This window comes from Myotis davidii, unplaced genomic scaffold (assembly GCF_000327345.1).
Source record: "Myotis davidii unplaced genomic scaffold, ASM32734v1 scaffold762, whole genome shotgun sequence".
NCBI lineage: Eukaryota > Metazoa > Chordata > Mammalia > Chiroptera > Vespertilionidae > Myotis > Myotis davidii.
Window position 1 is genome coordinate 141,218 of NW_006293699.1, and position 16,878 is coordinate 158,095.

General features: G+C 55.0%; 2 protein-coding genes across 2 annotated transcripts in view; one reads left to right on the top strand and one right to left on the bottom strand.

Annotated features, from left to right (window-relative positions):
- The window catches only part of ATG9B (autophagy related 9B), a 7,716-nt gene extending 4,030 nt beyond the window's left edge, over positions 1 to 3,686 (bottom strand). The window contains 6 exon segments of the mRNA XM_006767299.2: positions 3 to 134; positions 1,557 to 1,698; positions 2,412 to 2,573; positions 2,733 to 2,797; positions 2,952 to 2,995; positions 3,127 to 3,686. Coding sequence (XP_006767362.1) covers positions 3 to 134; positions 1,557 to 1,698; positions 2,412 to 2,573; positions 2,733 to 2,797; positions 2,952 to 2,995; positions 3,127 to 3,676 — 1,095 coding nt within the window. The 5' untranslated portion in view covers positions 3,677 to 3,686.
- A 2,441-nt stretch (positions 3,687 to 6,127) lies between these two features.
- ABCB8 (ATP binding cassette subfamily B member 8) overlaps positions 6,128 to 16,878 on the top strand; it is an 18,241-nt gene continuing 7,490 nt past the window's right edge. The window contains exons 1-9 of the mRNA XM_006767268.2: positions 6,128 to 6,342; positions 9,895 to 10,207; positions 10,869 to 11,024; positions 11,100 to 11,194; positions 11,335 to 11,440; positions 12,701 to 12,862; positions 12,965 to 13,050; positions 13,164 to 13,261; positions 13,626 to 13,731. Of these exons, the coding sequence (XP_006767331.1) occupies positions 6,248 to 6,342; positions 9,895 to 10,207; positions 10,869 to 11,024; positions 11,100 to 11,194; positions 11,335 to 11,440; positions 12,701 to 12,862; positions 12,965 to 13,050; positions 13,164 to 13,261; positions 13,626 to 13,731 (1,217 nt within the window). The 5' untranslated portion in view covers positions 6,128 to 6,247. The remainder of the gene's footprint in view (positions 6,343 to 9,894; positions 10,208 to 10,868; positions 11,025 to 11,099; positions 11,195 to 11,334; positions 11,441 to 12,700; positions 12,863 to 12,964; positions 13,051 to 13,163; positions 13,262 to 13,625; positions 13,732 to 16,878) is intronic.

A 16,878-nucleotide genomic window follows, 5' to 3' on the forward strand; every position in this document is an offset into this window, starting at 1 on the left:
TTGGTGTAGCGCAGGATGCGGTGGTGGACGTCCAGCTCGGTCAGCGGCCGCGGCTGCACGCACAGGCCCCCGCTCCTCTGCAGCGCCAGGAGGCGCGACTGCACCTCGGCCCAGGGCACGGAACTGAGCTCCTCCTGAGGACAGGGGCTGGTGAGTGCCGCGACCTGGATGCCTCTGCACGGTGATGCCCAAACTCACCATGACCAGAGCTGCAGCCAGAGCTAGCGCCTCCCCCGCCCCCTCCTCACTGTTGTCCTCAAGTGGGAAACCTGTCACCACTCCGCCCTCCTTGCCCTTCCTTAACTGTGTCACCACCCGGGGGCCCTTCCTACTTCCTTTCATCCTCTTCTGCACTGCCCCACGTGGCCCTGCCACTCCTGAGGCCATGAGTCATGTGCTTCCCAGCGACACCTCATAAACTAAACTCTTCAGGTATTTGCTCTCAGCTCCCTCAGAGCAGATTTTCCTGAGCCTCCCGCCCTCACGTCCTACACACGGAGGACACTGCGCGGCCTCAGTGCCCAGGGTGCCCGCCAACGCTCGCCTCACCTCCACATGCTTCTAGGCGGCCAGCCCCATCCCATGCCATCCCCGCAGTAACCTTCCTAAGACTCTGCTGTGTCCACGTCTGGGTGGGGCCGTCAGATCTCACTTGGACCTCCTCTGCAAGCCTCATGTTAGCCCAAATCACCCAGTTGCCCCCGTCCGCTTAGTCAAGTCCCTTTGGGCCAGCCTCTCCAGTCCATCCCAGGGTCTCCCCTACCCCTGGAAGGAAGAGGGGAGGAGGAAAATGAAGAGAGAGGAGAAAGAGAAGGGTGAGCAGTGCTCTGACTCCTGCCCTCGCTGCCTCTGCGACCCTGGCCCTCCTGCCCTTCCCTGTGCTATGCCGAGGGAAGACCAAGGCGACTTCCTGGGACCTCCCCCGTGGCTGTACAGGAGCACGTGCAGAAGGCCTAGACTTCTAGGGGCAGCGAGGGAAGCTGGCTGCGGAAGGGAGCCTTGGGCAGTGCTTTAAAGGGAGGACTCAGACACAAAACAAGGAGCGTGAGCAAGACAGGGAGGTAAGAAAGAGCAAAGCAGGACCCAGGGACAGTGACGGGGCCCATGCAGTTGCTGACCGCAACACGGGGCAGAGCCAGAACGGGGAGTGGGATCACCCCGCAGGGCCTGGGCACAGATGCAGGCGGTGGGTTGCTCTCCTCACTGCTGCCCACAGATATTCACTGCCTCCCTGCACCCTGCATCCAGGCGTGGCCTGCCTCCCGACCTCCTGTCCTTCCCAACCCCACCCCAGTTCCTCCTCCTGTAAACATCACAAGCACGTGACAGTACGTAATTTTCTATAACCCATCTAAACCCACTAGGCCTCACTAGAGTGGGGACCGTGCTTTATAAGTGGTGGTACCTCCTAAGATTATTCAGGACCTAGAGTAGGTGTCAATGAGGCCTTCTGCCAGCTTTCCAGTGGGCCCTTCTGTCCGTATAGCCCCTACTCCTCCCCGGACTCTGCCCCATGACATGGCACCCCTCCACACAGACACCCCCACCCAGCTCACCGGGGGGATGTGCAGGGCCTCCCTGTAAAACACCTGGATGTCCCAGTAGCTGAAGAGGTTGCAGACTGAGCGAAGCAGCTGAATGAGCCAGAAGGCCGCAGCCAGGATCAGAAGGAAGACCAGCAGAGGGCTTGAGCGGATCCTGGGGGAGGAGGGTAACATAGCGAGAAAGTGGGACCCCCATGGAGAGGGAGACAAGACTTGGGGAGCAATGGGAAAGTCATGCAGGAGATCCAGCAAGACCAGTGATTCTCAAAGTGTGGGGTGTCTGGCGGTCCTTGAGACCCTTGAAAGTGTCTGCAAGGTCAAAGCTTTTTTCAGGTAATATTAATGTTTCTGCCACTTTTCTTCTCATTATTTCATGAACATACAGTAGAGTTTTCCAGAGGCTACACTGGCAGCCATTGGGATGTGTGCTCTTAGGTTTTGCAGCTGTCCTCACCTTTACTTTCTAATGAGGTAACTATAGATATGATTCTCATAAGCAAAAGTTCCTGGAGTTCTCAATAAATTTCAAGGGTATAAAACAGGGGTGGGGAACCTTTTTGCAGCCAACAGCCATTTGGATATTTATAACATCATTTGCAAGGCCATACAAAATTATTAACTTAAAAATTAGCCTGCTATATTTGGTCAAACATTTAATTAACTCACCCCTAATGCCTTGGCAGGCCAGACCAAATGATTTCACTGGCCTTATACGGCCCGTGGGCCAGACGTTCCTCACCCCTGGAATAAAAGGTACAGTATTCTGAGACCCAAACCTTGGAGAACTGATGATCGAGGCCAGGGACAAAAAACAGGTGGCTCTTGTCTGCTCTTCTCCCTCACCCACCCCCACCAGGTGTCACTCACCGCTGGGCACACTGGGACGAGGGTAGGATGGCATCTGACAAAGTCACTTTGCTGTGAGGCAGCCCAGGTCTTGTTTGGTTGTTTGGTTGGTTGGCAAAGAGAATGTTGTAATCCACGCAGCGAAGAAGGAAGGTCGTGAAGGTGATAATGAAAACAAACTGCCTGGAGAGCCGGGAGTTCAGTGATTAGCCTGAGAGCAGAGGGGCTGCGGCCCAGCCTCCAGGCCAGCTCAGTCTGCTCCCAGCTTGGCTGAGCCCCTGGCTGCTCGGGGAGGCTCTGGGTGGGCTAGAAGCACAGGGACTCCCGGGACAAGCACCTCACCCCAGCTGGAAGACATCCTCCAGCAGGATACAGGCAAAGCCATTCCGCTGGTGGTAGCTGTAGATGTGGCCGGTGTGTCAAGAAATAAGCCTGAGACATGATGGGCCTCTCCTGAGCATACCTTCCCCTCACTCCACCAATAAGTCCCCCAACCCCTGCGCCCTCAGAGTCCCCGGCCAAGGATGGCGCCTGCCCTGCCAAGTCCAGTGCAAAGGATATCTTGGTGAAGAAGCTGTCCAGGTCCTGGATGTGGTGCCAGGAGCCTGGGCACAGAGAGAAGAGCGTTAGGACTCAGCTCTCATCTAAGCAAACTTTCCACACTCTCAACCTGCTGCCTCAATCCCCAGGCCCTCCCCAACCCACACCCCCCACCACCCCACACCCACATGCTCACCTCGGAGCCCTTCAGGCACATGAAGCAGGGGCTGCTGCTCCTCCCCATGGAGGGGTGAGTCTTGGGACCCCTCAGGGTCACAGTCCTCCAGCCGCTCATAATCCTGCTCAGGGATCAGAGGGCCTATCCGCAGCCCAGGATTGTCCTGGGGGCATCGGCGTGAAGGAGGGGCAGTCACCGAAGCCAGGCGTGGGGTGGAATGGGAACCCCAGGAGGGAGGAGCAGTGATGGGTGTCATCACAAGCTCTACCTGTGTTGGGGGTGTGGCTGGGGTAGGGAGGGCCCTGTGGGGAGGCTGAGAAGCCCCTGGGGTCTGTACAGCTGGGCAGGAGGGCCCCAGGACAGGGGGAGGAACGGAAGAAGGCACACTTCTTGTGTGAGGAGCAGGGGACAGAGAGAAGATGGAGAGCCGCCCTCCCCCAGGCCCTCGACACGGAGGAGGAGGAAGAGGAGGCAGTGGCATGGGGAGGAGGGGCACTGATCCAGGCCCCAGGTCTCCCCATTGCCCCAGCTGCCCCCTGCTCCTCCCCCAGCCCATTCGCCTCACCATCAGGCTGGTGGCTTCTCCTGAACTTTTGGAAGGATGGCAGCCGCTGCTGCTTCCACGGAGGTTTGAGGAGCTGAGCAGGAACTCTGACAAGACAGTGACAACAACACAGTGACTCAGTGGGGGCAGGCCCCAGGCGTCCCAGCTCCCGGGCACCTATATAAGCACTCACACCCCCTTCCAGGACAACCTGCAACTGAAGCTCTCAGGCCCCGCCTCCATACCTGGGCGGGGCATCAGCCGAAGGGGCGGAGGCTGTAGAACAGACCAGAGGAGACATCTAGTGTCCCATCCTCAGACCTCAAGAGGATTTGAAGGGGAGTCTAGAGAGTAGCAGACAAAATAACAAAAGCAAAACGAAAACCCATCAAAGAAGATTATAGGACTATGGGGCCAAGATAATGCATCTTTGATTTCTTAAAATCATGTCTTTTCTCCCTACACACACACACACACACACACACAAAGTGATCAACGGCGAAATGCTTTAAGACCAAAAACAGGAAGGAAGAAAGGGAAGGCTGCCTATTTTGTCTGATCGGACTCAGGAAGGGAAGAGGGGAGACTGCCCGGCTTCGCATCCAGGTTAGGGGACACTGAACAGAAGGAAGGGAAGAAAGGAGGGGCAGCTATTTTGTCTGTGAGAAGTGGGTTTTTGGAGCTTACAGTAGAAAAGCGGGGTTCCCTGGGGGTTCCATTATGCTTACTTCTTTATCCTCTTGAACAATGATACCCTCTCCCCCAAGCCCTGATCCAGTTTTTTAGGCCCCTGAGAAGCATCAGGACTGAACCAGCAGAGGGAAGCTGGGTCAGGGATTTGGAACAATAATTTGGATAACAAGGAATGAATTGACTGAGTTGTGTTCTTCGTTGCCACGTCAGTGAGGAGGAGGAGGAGGCAGCTGGCCTGGTGGCTTGTCCAACGCCATTCTTGAGTCCTGAATCACCAGGTTTCCTCCTGAAGCCCATGCCTGAGGTGCTGACTCAGCCACCAGGTGTCAGGCCTCCTGGGCTTAGGGTAAGGGCTGACGTAGGGGCCAGTGTCCATGAAATGGAGAGTGGAACAGATTGTTCACTGGAAGAATATGGAGGCTATCGCAGAATTGCCCACAACTTTTGAGTCCAGATATGCCCGTTTCTCCTTCTGTGCCTCCTTCCGGGGACAACTGTCATCCTAGCCCAGAACTTGCATAGTTTTATCCCTAATCAGGAGGCAGAGCTATGAAAACAAGACTTGTCCTTTCTAGAGATGTCATACTAGTGCCCTAAATGGAATCCCACATTGTAGAGGGGCTAGGAATTTCCCATGAACTCTCAGAGACATCTGTCCAGATGGATTCTGTGGGTTTCATCTGTTCTCCCCTCAACCTCAGTATTTTGCTACACTCACTATAGGATCCCTCCCACCTACCCTCTCCATATACCCAGCCCAACCTCAGGCTAATCCTGGAACCTTTTCTTACCGAGTGCCACCCCACATTCATCCATTTACAGCCTCCCTACCACCACCCTCAGTTCAAGTCAATTTAAAGGGCACGTTTTCCTGCCACGCATTTGAAGGGGATGGGGGGGTGGATGAATGAGACAGAGCCACTACTGAAAAAGAACTTGCAGCCAGTGGGGGAAGCAGCTACGCAAACAAATGACACGGAAGAAGTAAGCACTAAACAGAGGTTCAAGAGCTGAGCTAAGGTGAGAGCCTTAGTCAGCCTGACCTGCGGTGAGGAAGACATCTGTGGGGAGAAGCGTCTGAGGTCGTGCTTTGATAAGCCACCGGACCTCGATATCAGTGGCTCTCAATCATGGAGTAGAGGGAGTGTATCAAAACCACCCCGGGAGTTTTTTCTCAATTATACGTGGCTCCATTCCTGGAGCTCTGACCAGCCTAGGACCGTGGTTGGCAAACTGCGGCTCTTTGGCCCCTTGAGTGTGGCTCTTCCTAAACCTTAGGAGTACCCTAATTAAGTTAATAACAATGTACCTACTATATAGTTGAAGTTTAAAACATTTAGCTCTCAAAAGAAATTTCAATTGTTGTATGGTTGATATTTAGCTCTGTTGACTAATGAGTTTGCCAACCACTGGCTAGGAGAGCGGAGTGGGTGGCAAGGCACGTGCACTTGTTTTGAAAAAGAACTCCGCAGCGGACTTTTGTCCCTTCTTTTCCCAGTGCCAGCGTTCTATACTCCCAGGAGACCCAGGGAGCTCTAGAGTTCTCTGGGGGCGCGGATAGAACACCAGGGAGGGCTGCGGCTGACGCGTTGCTATGGATACCCCGGGGCAGGGGACGCACCGAGCACACTCAAAACTTCCATCCAGAGCCCCGTCAGGCCGCGGGCGACGGCACTGCCCACAGCCTGGGCGGGGCAGGTGGCTCTCTCCAATCACAGTTCCGGAGGGAGAACTGACAACGTTCTCCCCAATCATAGCCTGCAACGACTTTGATGCCTCTTTCCTCCAATCATCACCGAGTCGCGAGGGGGTTGTCGGGATGGTGGCCGGAGCCAACATGGAGTCCTTAGTAGGATAAGGGTGAAACTGCTGTTGCCGGCTGCTCCTGTTCTTCCCCCCATCATGTTGGTGCACTTATTTCGGGTCGGGATTCGGGGAGGTACTGTCCTAGGCAGGCCGCTACTGCCCCTCCGCTTCCAGACATTCTCGACCGTCAGGTAAAGAAAAGACCTACTGAGAGCGCGGGGCCATTGACCGGCTGGCCGGGCGACGGAGCCGCCGGGAGTTGGAGTCCCGGGCTCGCCCGAGGCCTGCTGGGAGTTGTAGTCCTACCGGGCCGAGGGTGGAATGTCACTCCCCGGAGAACTGGCCTCAATTATTCATAACGATGAGCCTGGTGCCTGCTGGAGGCTCCGCGCGTTTGTGTCCGCGTGGGGGCCGACTGAGGGAACGCTCTGGGTCCGCGACCACGCCCGACCCACACTCCCTCCCCACCAGGGGGCGCCAAGCTGCACAGGTGTCGGCCCTTCCGGTGCTGTTCCGGCCCTGTCCCCGTAATTAATTGGTCTGGCAATTTGGATAAAATTTATTCGGCTGCAGGCCCTGGCTTCAGCCTCAAGTTCTGAAGTTCAGAATGGACCCCAGAACAACCCAGCTGTAGGCAGCGTCTGGCCTCAACGACGCAGCTGACGCAGCCTGGGCTGCAGTAAATAGTGACCTCGAGTCTTGCTTGGACTGCTGGTCTTGTTTGGTTTTCCACGGTTGTTTTATTTTGTTTTCTATTTTATCTTGGCTTGTAAATGTGTAGAATTAAATCATATTTCCTTGTGGGAGAAAAATGATTCGTGTCCAGAGACTCTTAGTATTAGTGGTGCTCCCAAGATTCAAAGTGAGCCGAACAAAAATGGTTCCTAGATGTGGGTACTTTCAGCATAGACAGGCAGTCTAGTAAGTTGTCCATGTGTGTTCTTGTATGTTCTCTGTGCACACATGGGTCCAAAGAGAGAGAAAGAGAGGTGGGGAACGAAGAGGACCCCGAACGGAGACTCCAGTGTAAATGCTTTATGAGAAGGCACTGGTTCCTTGTGACCCTAGCAGCAGATTGCCAGGGTGGGTGGATGTGGACTTGTGCTTTGGTAAATCCATCCGATTGATACAGGGCAGGGGGCCGGGTGGAGCTGGAGCCAGAAGTACCGGTGCTGGGAACTAACCTGCGAGTTCTTAGAGCCTTAGTTTGGAGAAGATAAGGAAAGCTGGAGCCCAGCGGGTGTGGCTCAGTGGTTGACTGTCGACCTATGAACCAGGAGGTCACGATTGGATTCTGGCCAGGGCACATGCCTGGCCTGTGGATTGAATCCTCAGTAGGGGGCGTGCAGGAGGCAGCCAATCAATGATTCTCTCCTTAATATTTCTATCTCCTCCTCCTTTCCTCTCTCTGAAATCAATTTTAAAAAATGAACATATTAAAGAAAAGCTGGAAAGTGTCCATGGTAAATTATTAAAAGGTTTGAACCATCAGTAGGAAAAGAGTAAGGCTATTAGTATAATTTAAACCAAAGAGAAACCCAAGGAAAGAGACCCAATAATATTCAAGTATTTGTTGGTGCTTTTGTGCACTGTTTTTCAAATGTTCAAGTTATAACACAGTAGATCATAAAATGAACTTAATGGGTTGGAGCCATTTAAAAGTGAATATAATAGAAAATAGCATACATGTTTAAAAATAGAGAAAGTATCATTTTGTGAAGCATTTCAACTTTGTGTGATATATTTATGTTCCGTACTGGGTTACTTTGTAAAATGAATTTTTTACTGTTGGCCTCAGTAAATCTGAAACTTTGCAAACCCTGCAGTTGTGTGTTAGGTCCGGTTGTTCTGCATTTCTAATGAGGGCATTCACTCAACAAACATTTTTTTAAACATCCATTATGTTCCTGAGCACTGCTAAGTGGTGAGGATGCGATGGGGAATAGTACGAGTTTCTTAGGATAGTCTAATGGGGAAGTTGGACAATTACACAGAGCAGAAGGAGAGTGAGCTTCTCTATTTACACTTAGGATGGCCCTGGCTGGTGTGCTCAGTGGTTAGGTCATCGGCCTGAGCACCAAAGGGTGGAGGGTTCAATTCCAGGTCAAGGGCTTGTACCTGGGTTGCAGGTTTGATCCCTGGGCCCCAGTCCCTGGTTGGGGCAAGTGCGGGAGGCAAGCAGTCAGTGTAGGATTTTTCTCCCTCCTTCCTGCTCTCTAAAAATCAATGGAAAAAATATCCTCAGGATAGTAACCAAAAAAAACCCCTGAGGACGGACATAAATTACACAGTGAAAACAAGACCTAAAAACCGGGCAGGTGGAAAGGGGTGAGTGGAGGCATAAGGTAGAGGTGGAAGAAGCATGGGCCTCCTGCACGAAGGGAAGGTTGAGGTGAGCTCTGCAGTTAGGAGGGCCTGGGAATACAAAGCACGATCACCGTGAAGGGAAAATTCACTCACTGCCTTTCCCCATCGATAATCTCATTTGGATATTTGAGCATCCCACTATATACTCTTGTTATAACTTCCACTCCTAACAGGCCTCTGTGGCCAAGCTTGTCCTCTTCCAGCCACATCCCTCTGCTCTGATCTTTAAAATGCAAATCTGATTATGTCACACCCACCCCAACCTAAAAACTGGAAATGGTCCTCACTGCCCTCCAAAGTCCAGCTGTTACAAGGACTGTAATGACTGCTCCCTCAGACAGAAGGGCAGTCCCTGCTCTGCACGAGGACTGCCGCGTGCCCCTCGGTTCCCCTACCCCACACTCTGCAAGTGAAACTGCCAGGAGGTATTTACGTGGTCTCCTGTTCAGCTCCTGCTCTCCATGCCTCACAGCAGAGCACTGGGCACAGTAGGCACACAACTCTACATGGCTATTTATAGATGCAGAAGCTGCAGGAAAGAGGAGGTGATCCTGGCCTATCCGAGATGACAAAATATGTTATTTGCATTTTTAATCCTTTTCTTCCTTCAGCTGGCAGAGTGGGAGCATGTCACACTTTCCCTCCGTACACTGTCACACGAGCACTGGAGGCCTGGGAGGAGCCAGGTGATGGGATGCAAAAAGCATTGACCAGTAGTCAGAAGACTTGGGTCCTGGCCCTGCCCCACATGGCCTTGGGCACGTCACAGAGGGCAGAGTAGAATAAGCCTAGATCCTGGAATCCCGTGTCCGGGTTCCCCTCTAGTCCCAGTTCTGCTGCTTGGGGACAGTTTATTAGTTCTGTCAGCCCCACATGATTTTGCCATCTACCAAGTGAGAATAATGGCATCTCACTCCCAGGGACTCAAGATGAAACGTAGACCATGAACACTTGGAGGCGGGGCCCTGGCTGGGTGCTCTCCCCCTCTTCTCTGAGCCGTGTGCACTCCCGACTTCTGTGTCCTCCACCGGGAGGCAGTGCCATGAACTAGCTGCCAGGCAGGGCGTCCTCCAGCTCTGCCATCCTGGGTCCTGGGATCTGACAGCATGTGGGTTGCAGCCAGTCACTGGTCCAGAGGTGCCTCCGGAGGATGGGAGGGTCTGGCTGTCTGAGTGACTGCACATGCCCCTGTCTCATTCCTCAGCTACTTTGCATGTGTATGTTTATCTCAGAAACAGTTGCTTCAGAGCAGCCTGAGAAACGCAGTGCAGGGCCTGGCAGAAGAGAAGTGCTGCCCTCCAGAGGGCTCACCCCAGGGCTCGGCTGGTTCATGATCAGCGGGGCCTTGAGCCATCAATGCAGTTCTCTCCCCACAGGCACTCTGATGGCCGCCACAGCTCCTATCTCCTCAGGGCTGTGGCCCAGCTGCGGTCCCAGCTCCGGGCTCGCCTCCCTCAAGTGCCACCGGGTCCAGGTCGAAGCCCCTCTTCCTGGTGCTGGGTTGGGGGAGCCCTCCTGGGCCCCGTGGTGCTGAGTAAGTGCCCCCGCCTCTGCCTTGTGGCGCTGTGTGAGGCAGAAGAGGCCCCTCCTGCCTGGTCCAAACCCTATGATGTGGAGACCCGCTTTAACTGGAAGCTCTTCTGGCAGTTTCTGCGTCCCCACCTGCTGATCCTGGGGGCAGCCATCGTGGTGAGATATTCCCCTGCACCCCTAAAACCAAGGATAGGGAACAACTCAGTCAAGGGTTTGCAAAAGCCCCAGCCAGAGCTGCGTGGGGACAGCTTGCCTGCCTCGTGGAGTCTTGGGAGACCTTGGGAAGCAGCCTGGGCTGGCTAGAGGAGGGAGGCCAGGGGTACAGGAGAACCTGGGTGTACAGGGTTCAGGGGTCCCCAGGGCCTGGCAGCCTGAGCTTAGACCAGCCGTGGGCAAACTACAGCCTGTGGGCCGGATCCAGCCCGTTTGAAATGAATAAAACTATTGAAAAAAAAGACCGTACCCTTTTATGTATTGATGTTTACTTTGAATTTATATTAGTTCACACAAACACTCCATCCCTGCTTTTGTTTCGGCCCTCCGGTCCAGTTTAAGACCGTACCCTTTTATGTAATGATGTTTACTTTGAATTTATATTAGTTCACACACACACTCCATCCATGCTTTTGTTCCGGCCCTCCGGTCCAGTTTAAGAACCCATTGTGGCCCTCGAGTCAAAAAGTTTGCCCACCCCTGGCTTAGACTCTCAAAGAGGCACAAGAGCAGCCAAAGCATGGACAGCAGCAGGAGAGGAAGGGCTAAGGTCAGAGCTGGGGGTGAAGAGTCTGGCCCCCTCTCAATGTCTGTGCTCCCCCAGCTGGCACTGGGTGCGGCACTGGTGAACGTGCAGATCCCGCTGCTCCTGGGCCAGCTGGTGGAGATTGTGGCCAAGTACACGAGGGACCACATGGGCAACTTCCTGAAAGAGTCCCGGAGCCTCAGCACCCACCTGCTCCTCCTCTACGGCCTCCAGGTATGGCAGGAGACGGGGCCCGGGCAGACAGGAAGGCCGCCTGGGCGCCCCTGAGTGCCCCTGCTTCTCTCCCAGGGACTGCTGACCTTTGGGTACCTGGTGCTCCTGTCCCGCATCGGCGAGCGCATGGCTTTGGACATGCGGAGGGCCCTCTTCAGCAACCTGCTCCGGTATGGCCAGCTGCAGGGGTGACTGCGGGTAGGAGTGACCGGTGGGCCCCCCGGGGTCCCAGTGAACGTCTGGAGGCAGGGCCTTATCCTGAAGTAACGTCTCTCTCTTTCCCCCACTGTTGCCCCGGTCCCACTGCCAGACAAGACATTGCTTTCTTCGATGCTAAAAAGACAGGGCAGCTGGTGAGCCGATTGACAACTGACGTGCAGGAGTTTAAATCATCTTTCAAACTTGTCATCTCCCAGGTCTGTGCTCCACGTTCCCTACCCACACCCCCCCGTTCAGACACACTGGCCAGCCCCCCCAGTCCTTTGGGCCCCACGCCTGGTGAGGGTGTGGGTGAAGGACTGGGGAAGTTCAGGGAAGAGTGCCAGGGCAGTGTCCAAGGTCAGGATAAGCTGTTTCTCTCCTGTCCTGAAATCCTACCTCCCCCGGAAACCTTCCCAAGGACTCAGACAAGAGCCTTTCCTGGCCAGCTTGCCAACAGCAGAATCACCTGGCACCGGGAGGCCTGGCCCGTTGGCAGCGTTGAGGAGAATGAGTGATGGCTTTCACTATATTACTGATGTCCTCTCCTCGTCCACCGTGTTGGCACTGTGGCTGCTGGATCACGGCAGACACCAGCCCACAGCTTCAGTTTCTAGAGCAGAAAGAGAGGCACACAGGGATCTGTCAGGGGACGGAAGCCATGTCCACAGACACTCTCATCCAGCCCCTTCATGCCTGCTTGTCAAGCAAGGGTTATGGCGCTAGCCAGTTTGGCTCAGTGGATAGTGTCAGCATGCGGACTGACGGGTCCAGAGTTCAGTTCTGGTCAAGGGCACATGCCCAGGTTGCAGGCTTGATCCCCAGAGGGGGGCTTGCAGGAGGCAACAGATCAATGATTCTCATTATTGTTTCTATCTCTCCCTTCCTCTCTGAAATCAAAAATATATTTTAATAATAATCCTATGTAATAAAAGGGTAATATGCAAATCGACCGAATGGCAGTCACTATGACATAGTCAGCATGGACAGGGACTCAACGCAGGAGCTGCCACCCTGGTGGTCGGTGCGCTCCCACAGGGGGAGCGCAGCTCAGCCAGAGCCCTGAGCCAGGCCCACAGCTGGGGAACGCAGCCAGGGCTCGGGGCAGCGCTAAGGATGTAGCACGGCAGCACTAAGGATGTCCGACTGCCGTGGGGGGCGGGCCTAAGCTGTCAGTCGGACATTCCCCCAGGGCTCCCGGACTGCGAGAGGGCGCAGGCCTGGCTGAGGGACCCCAGAGTACACGAATTTTGTGCACTGGGCCTCCAGTAATAAAATGTCTAAAACCATTTACTGAGAAAAAAAAGAAAAGAAAGGGTTATGTTCTGTGACCAGTAGGCCACCAGTTGGCCTCCGAGGAGGGAGGCCTGTAGCCTTGGCTTGTGGATGTAGAGCTGTAGCCAGCTGACCCTTCATAACATCCCCCATGTTGTGGGGCTGGTGCCAGACTGCCTTCCTGCCTCCTTCCCTCTACCCAGGGGCTTCGAAGCTGCACCCAGGTGGTTGGCTGCCTGGTGTCCCTGTCCATGCTGTCCACACGCCTCACGCTGCTGATGATGGTGGCCATGCCCTCCCTGATGGGGGTTGGCACCTTGATGGGCTCAGCTCTCCGAAAATTGTCTCGCCAGTGTCAGGAGCAGGTACCAGAATTCCCACCCATCCTCTTTAGCCTACCCTTTCTCTCTGCTCTGTCACTCCTCCTTATCATCCACCTGACTTCCTCTCTCCTGGAATCTTTGCAGGTAGCCAGGGCAACAGGTGTAGCGGATGAGGCCCTGGGTAACGTTCGGACTGTGAGAGCCTTCGCCATGGAGCAGCGGGAAGAGGAGTGAGTCCCGGGCAGGGGTGGAGCCCAAAGCAGGGGGGCTCCCCATATGCACTCCCATGCCCTGCGCCCGGGCTGGCTGCTTCCTGAGGGCTGGGCTCGGCCTCTGTCCCCAGACGCTACGGAGCAGAGCTGGAAGGGTCCCGCTGTAAGGCAGAGGCACTGGGCAGAGGCATCGCCCTGTTCCAGGGGCTCTCCAACATCGCCTTCAACTGTGAGTGAGCAGTGGCCTCGCCTGGGGGGCAGGGCTGGGAGGAGCAAAGGACAGGCCCCCCCAGAGCAGCCCTCACCTGCTTGGTGTCCTTCAGTGCCAGGAGCCCACGCTAGTAACGCAGGCAGGCGGTGGGCAGCGGGCTGATGTCCCAGCCGAGCTATGTGTCGCATGCCCAGGGGGAAGCAAGGACGTGGCCCCTCCTCCCACCACTTGTTTCCAAAGACAGAGACCGTGCAGGTGACTCACTGGAATTCAGCCAGAGGAGGCACAGCTGGGACTGGAACTGGGGACTACCACCTGGGCCAGGCTCTGCCCTGTGCTCCCAGCTGCTTCCTTCCTAACCACCTGTCCATTCCCCACGCAGGCATGGTCTTGGGCACCCTCTTTATTGGGGGTTCCCTCGTGGCTGGACAGCAGCTGACTGGGGGAGACCTCATGTCCTTCCTGGTGGCCTCCCAGACGGTGCAGAGGTGAGTGTGGGCGGCCCCTTCCTCAGCAGCGCTGTGGGCTGAGGCGCGTGCCCCCTGCTGCTCCCGTGAAGCACAGGCCCTCCTCCCCGAGCACCCTCCAGCTTGCTTCACTGACTCCACTCAGGAATGCAGCTGTCAGGTCAGCCTTCCAAACCACTGGGGCTTTAAGACATTTTTTGGTTAATCCTGACCCAACAATATGTTTTCAACTGATTTTTAGAGAGAGTGGAAGGGAAAGATGGGGGCGGGGTGGAGAGAAACCTCAATGTGAGAGAGACATATCGATTGGTTGCCTCTCGCACACACCAACTCGACTAGCGATTGAGCCTGCAACCCAAGTACATGCCCTTGACCGGAATCAAACCCTTGACCTTCAGTCCTCAGGCCAATACTCTAACCACTGAACCAAGTTGGCAAGGGCACATTTTTAAAATTATAGTAAAGTACACATGACATGAAATTTACCATCTTAACCTTTTTTAAAAATACATATTTTTATTGATTTCAGAGAGAAAGGAAAGGGGGAGATAGAAACATCAATGATGAGAAAGAATCATTGATCGGCTGCCTCCTACATGCTACCCACTGAGGATCCAGCCCACAACCTGGGCATTTGCCCAGACTGGGAAGTGAATCATGACCCCCTGGTTCATAGGTTGATGCTCAACCACTGAGCCACACTGACTGGGCTACCATTTTAACCATTTTTAAGTTATAGCTTAGTAGTGTTATATATACTCACACTGTTGTGTAACCATCACCACCATCATCTTCAGAACTTTTCATCTTGCAAAACTGAAACTGTCTCCACTAAACACTAACCCCCATGCTCCCCTCCCCCAGCCCCTGGCACCCACCCCCCTACTCTCTGTCTCTGAGTCTGACTACTCTGGGTGCCTCCTGTAAGTGGGGTCACACAGGATTTGTCCTTTGTGGTTGGCTTATTTCACTCAGGTTCATCCACGATGTAGCCTGTGTCAGAATTTCTTTCTTTTGGGGGCAGAATAAGATTCTGGGTAGACCACCTTTCGTCAGAGCTGGCCTGCCCTCCTCTGCCCGACTTGCTCCCCGGCCCTGCACCCTGGTGGCTCCTTGTGCTGGTTGCTCCTCTGGGCCCCGTCTGCCCATGGGCAGCCCAGAGCTAGGGTGACTTTGCCACAAGATGGCCTCAGGCCCCCTTCCCTGTATCTTCCTTCCCAGTAAACAGTAGCAGTGCCTTCTGCCACTTCTCCACACTCTTCCCATGTGCACAGAAATATATGAAACTTAAATATATGTTCCAACAAGTAGTTGAAGATTGAATATTACACAGGAAGTCATGAAGAGCCAAGACCTGTGTTACCACCAACCACGTCAAGGAAATAGAGCCTTGCCCCAGGTGCCTCCCCCCCTCCCCTCCCCCCTCCTCCGTGCCCTTTACCTGCTGCTCCCCGTTCTGATGGCGATTGGCACCTGGCTCTGCTCCACGTCTCCCACCTGTTCCTCACAGAATTCCTCACCGTCGGCCTTATTGTCCTGGGCAGAATGGAACTAACCCCGGACAGGCAGGTGGAAAGGATTCCCGTCCTCGGCCCCATTTCTGCCCGGTGCTTTCTGATCTAGGCCCGCTTAGCCCCTCTGGTCCTGGGTGGCCCCCTCCTTCCTGCAGCCTGGGAACTGTTCCCTGGTGTCCGTGGGACTCAGAGGCTCTCACTGTCATAGTGCAGGGACTTGGGGCCTCTCCCTGCTGGCCCTGCCCAGGCCCACCTTTGGCCTCATTTTAGTCCTGAGGACCCTTAGGAACCCACCGGCTCCCTTCATGCCTTCACCAGACGGCCTTCCAGGGAGCAGTGGCAGGAAAGTCTTGTAAGGAGGGAAGCTGCACCCTTCAGGCCTGGCCTCGTCTCGTCCTTCAGACTCACCTTCCCTTGGCCCCACCCACCCCGCTTCTGGCCTGTGTACCGACCCTCTCCTTCCTCCCCCTGCTCTGCTGGCCAGTCAGCAGAGTTCAGACAGACACAAGGGGCCTTGGAGCGCCTCCTGGGAGCGTTCACACTGCGCCTCGCAGGCTGCTAGGTGGGCCGCTCCCACAGCCACGGGCCTTTGGCCTGTCTTTTAGGGGCCCCTCACCTCATGGGAATCTTCACCACCCACCTTGGAGGAATTGGGTTTCATTCTATTAAAGACTCTGGTGTGTTTCCTCCTGGGTCCAGCAGGAGAGAGGGGAGGGGTGGGAGGCAAGGTCATGCTCACCAGCGAGTCATGTGCATCTGGTTTTCAGTTGCTGCTGGCACCTCTGCCAGGCACTAATGGCTTCCAGATCTCTCCCTTCTCACCCACAGATAACGCTGTCCTGGCCCTTCCTTGTTCAGTGCATCCTGCTCCCTTTGGCAAGTGCTGATGCTCTAAGCCGCCAGAGCCACTTCCCCGCAGGCTTTCCCCTCCCCCACCCGGGGCTGGAAGAAGTGAGATTGCTGAGGAGTCAGCCTTTCCTCAGGAAGACCCTGCACACACAGCCACACACTGTCATGGGCCGCCCAGGCCAGTGCAGGCCTGGTGACTAAGAACAGTGACTCACCGCCCTCCCCGCCGCCCGCGGCCCTGCGTGATGGAGGAGGTGGCCTGCTGTCTAGACGGAGACACACGCCCATCCCTGCTGTCAGAGCCACGATAAAGTGCTCCAGGGGTGTCCCTGAGTTTGCCTTGTGCTGTGCTCTCTTCTCTTTGTTTGTTTGTTCGTTTATCCTCACCCGAGGATATTTTTTTCATTTATTTAAAGAGAGAGGAAGGGAGGGAGGGGGAGAGAGAAACATCAAAGTGAGAGAGACACATCAATTGGTTGCCTCCTGCACATGCCCAACCTGGGCTGGGAATCCAATCTGCAACCCAGGTTCGTGCCCTTGACTGGGAATTTAACCCTCGACCCTTAGGTGCACAGGCCAACGCTCTACCACTGAGCCACCCTGGCCAGGGCTTCTGTTTTCTTTCTAAAAGGACTAACACCCATTTCCCCCTTTAATTAGCCTTTGCTTCCCCCGTGGCTCAATATCTAGCTCTGACCTGCCCTTGTGGGCCTCACAGCCCTGACTGCTGTGATGGCTGCAGGCCGTGTCGGGTCCAGCTCCACTGAGCCCTGGGGTCCTGGTCCTGAAGCAGTGACGCTCATAA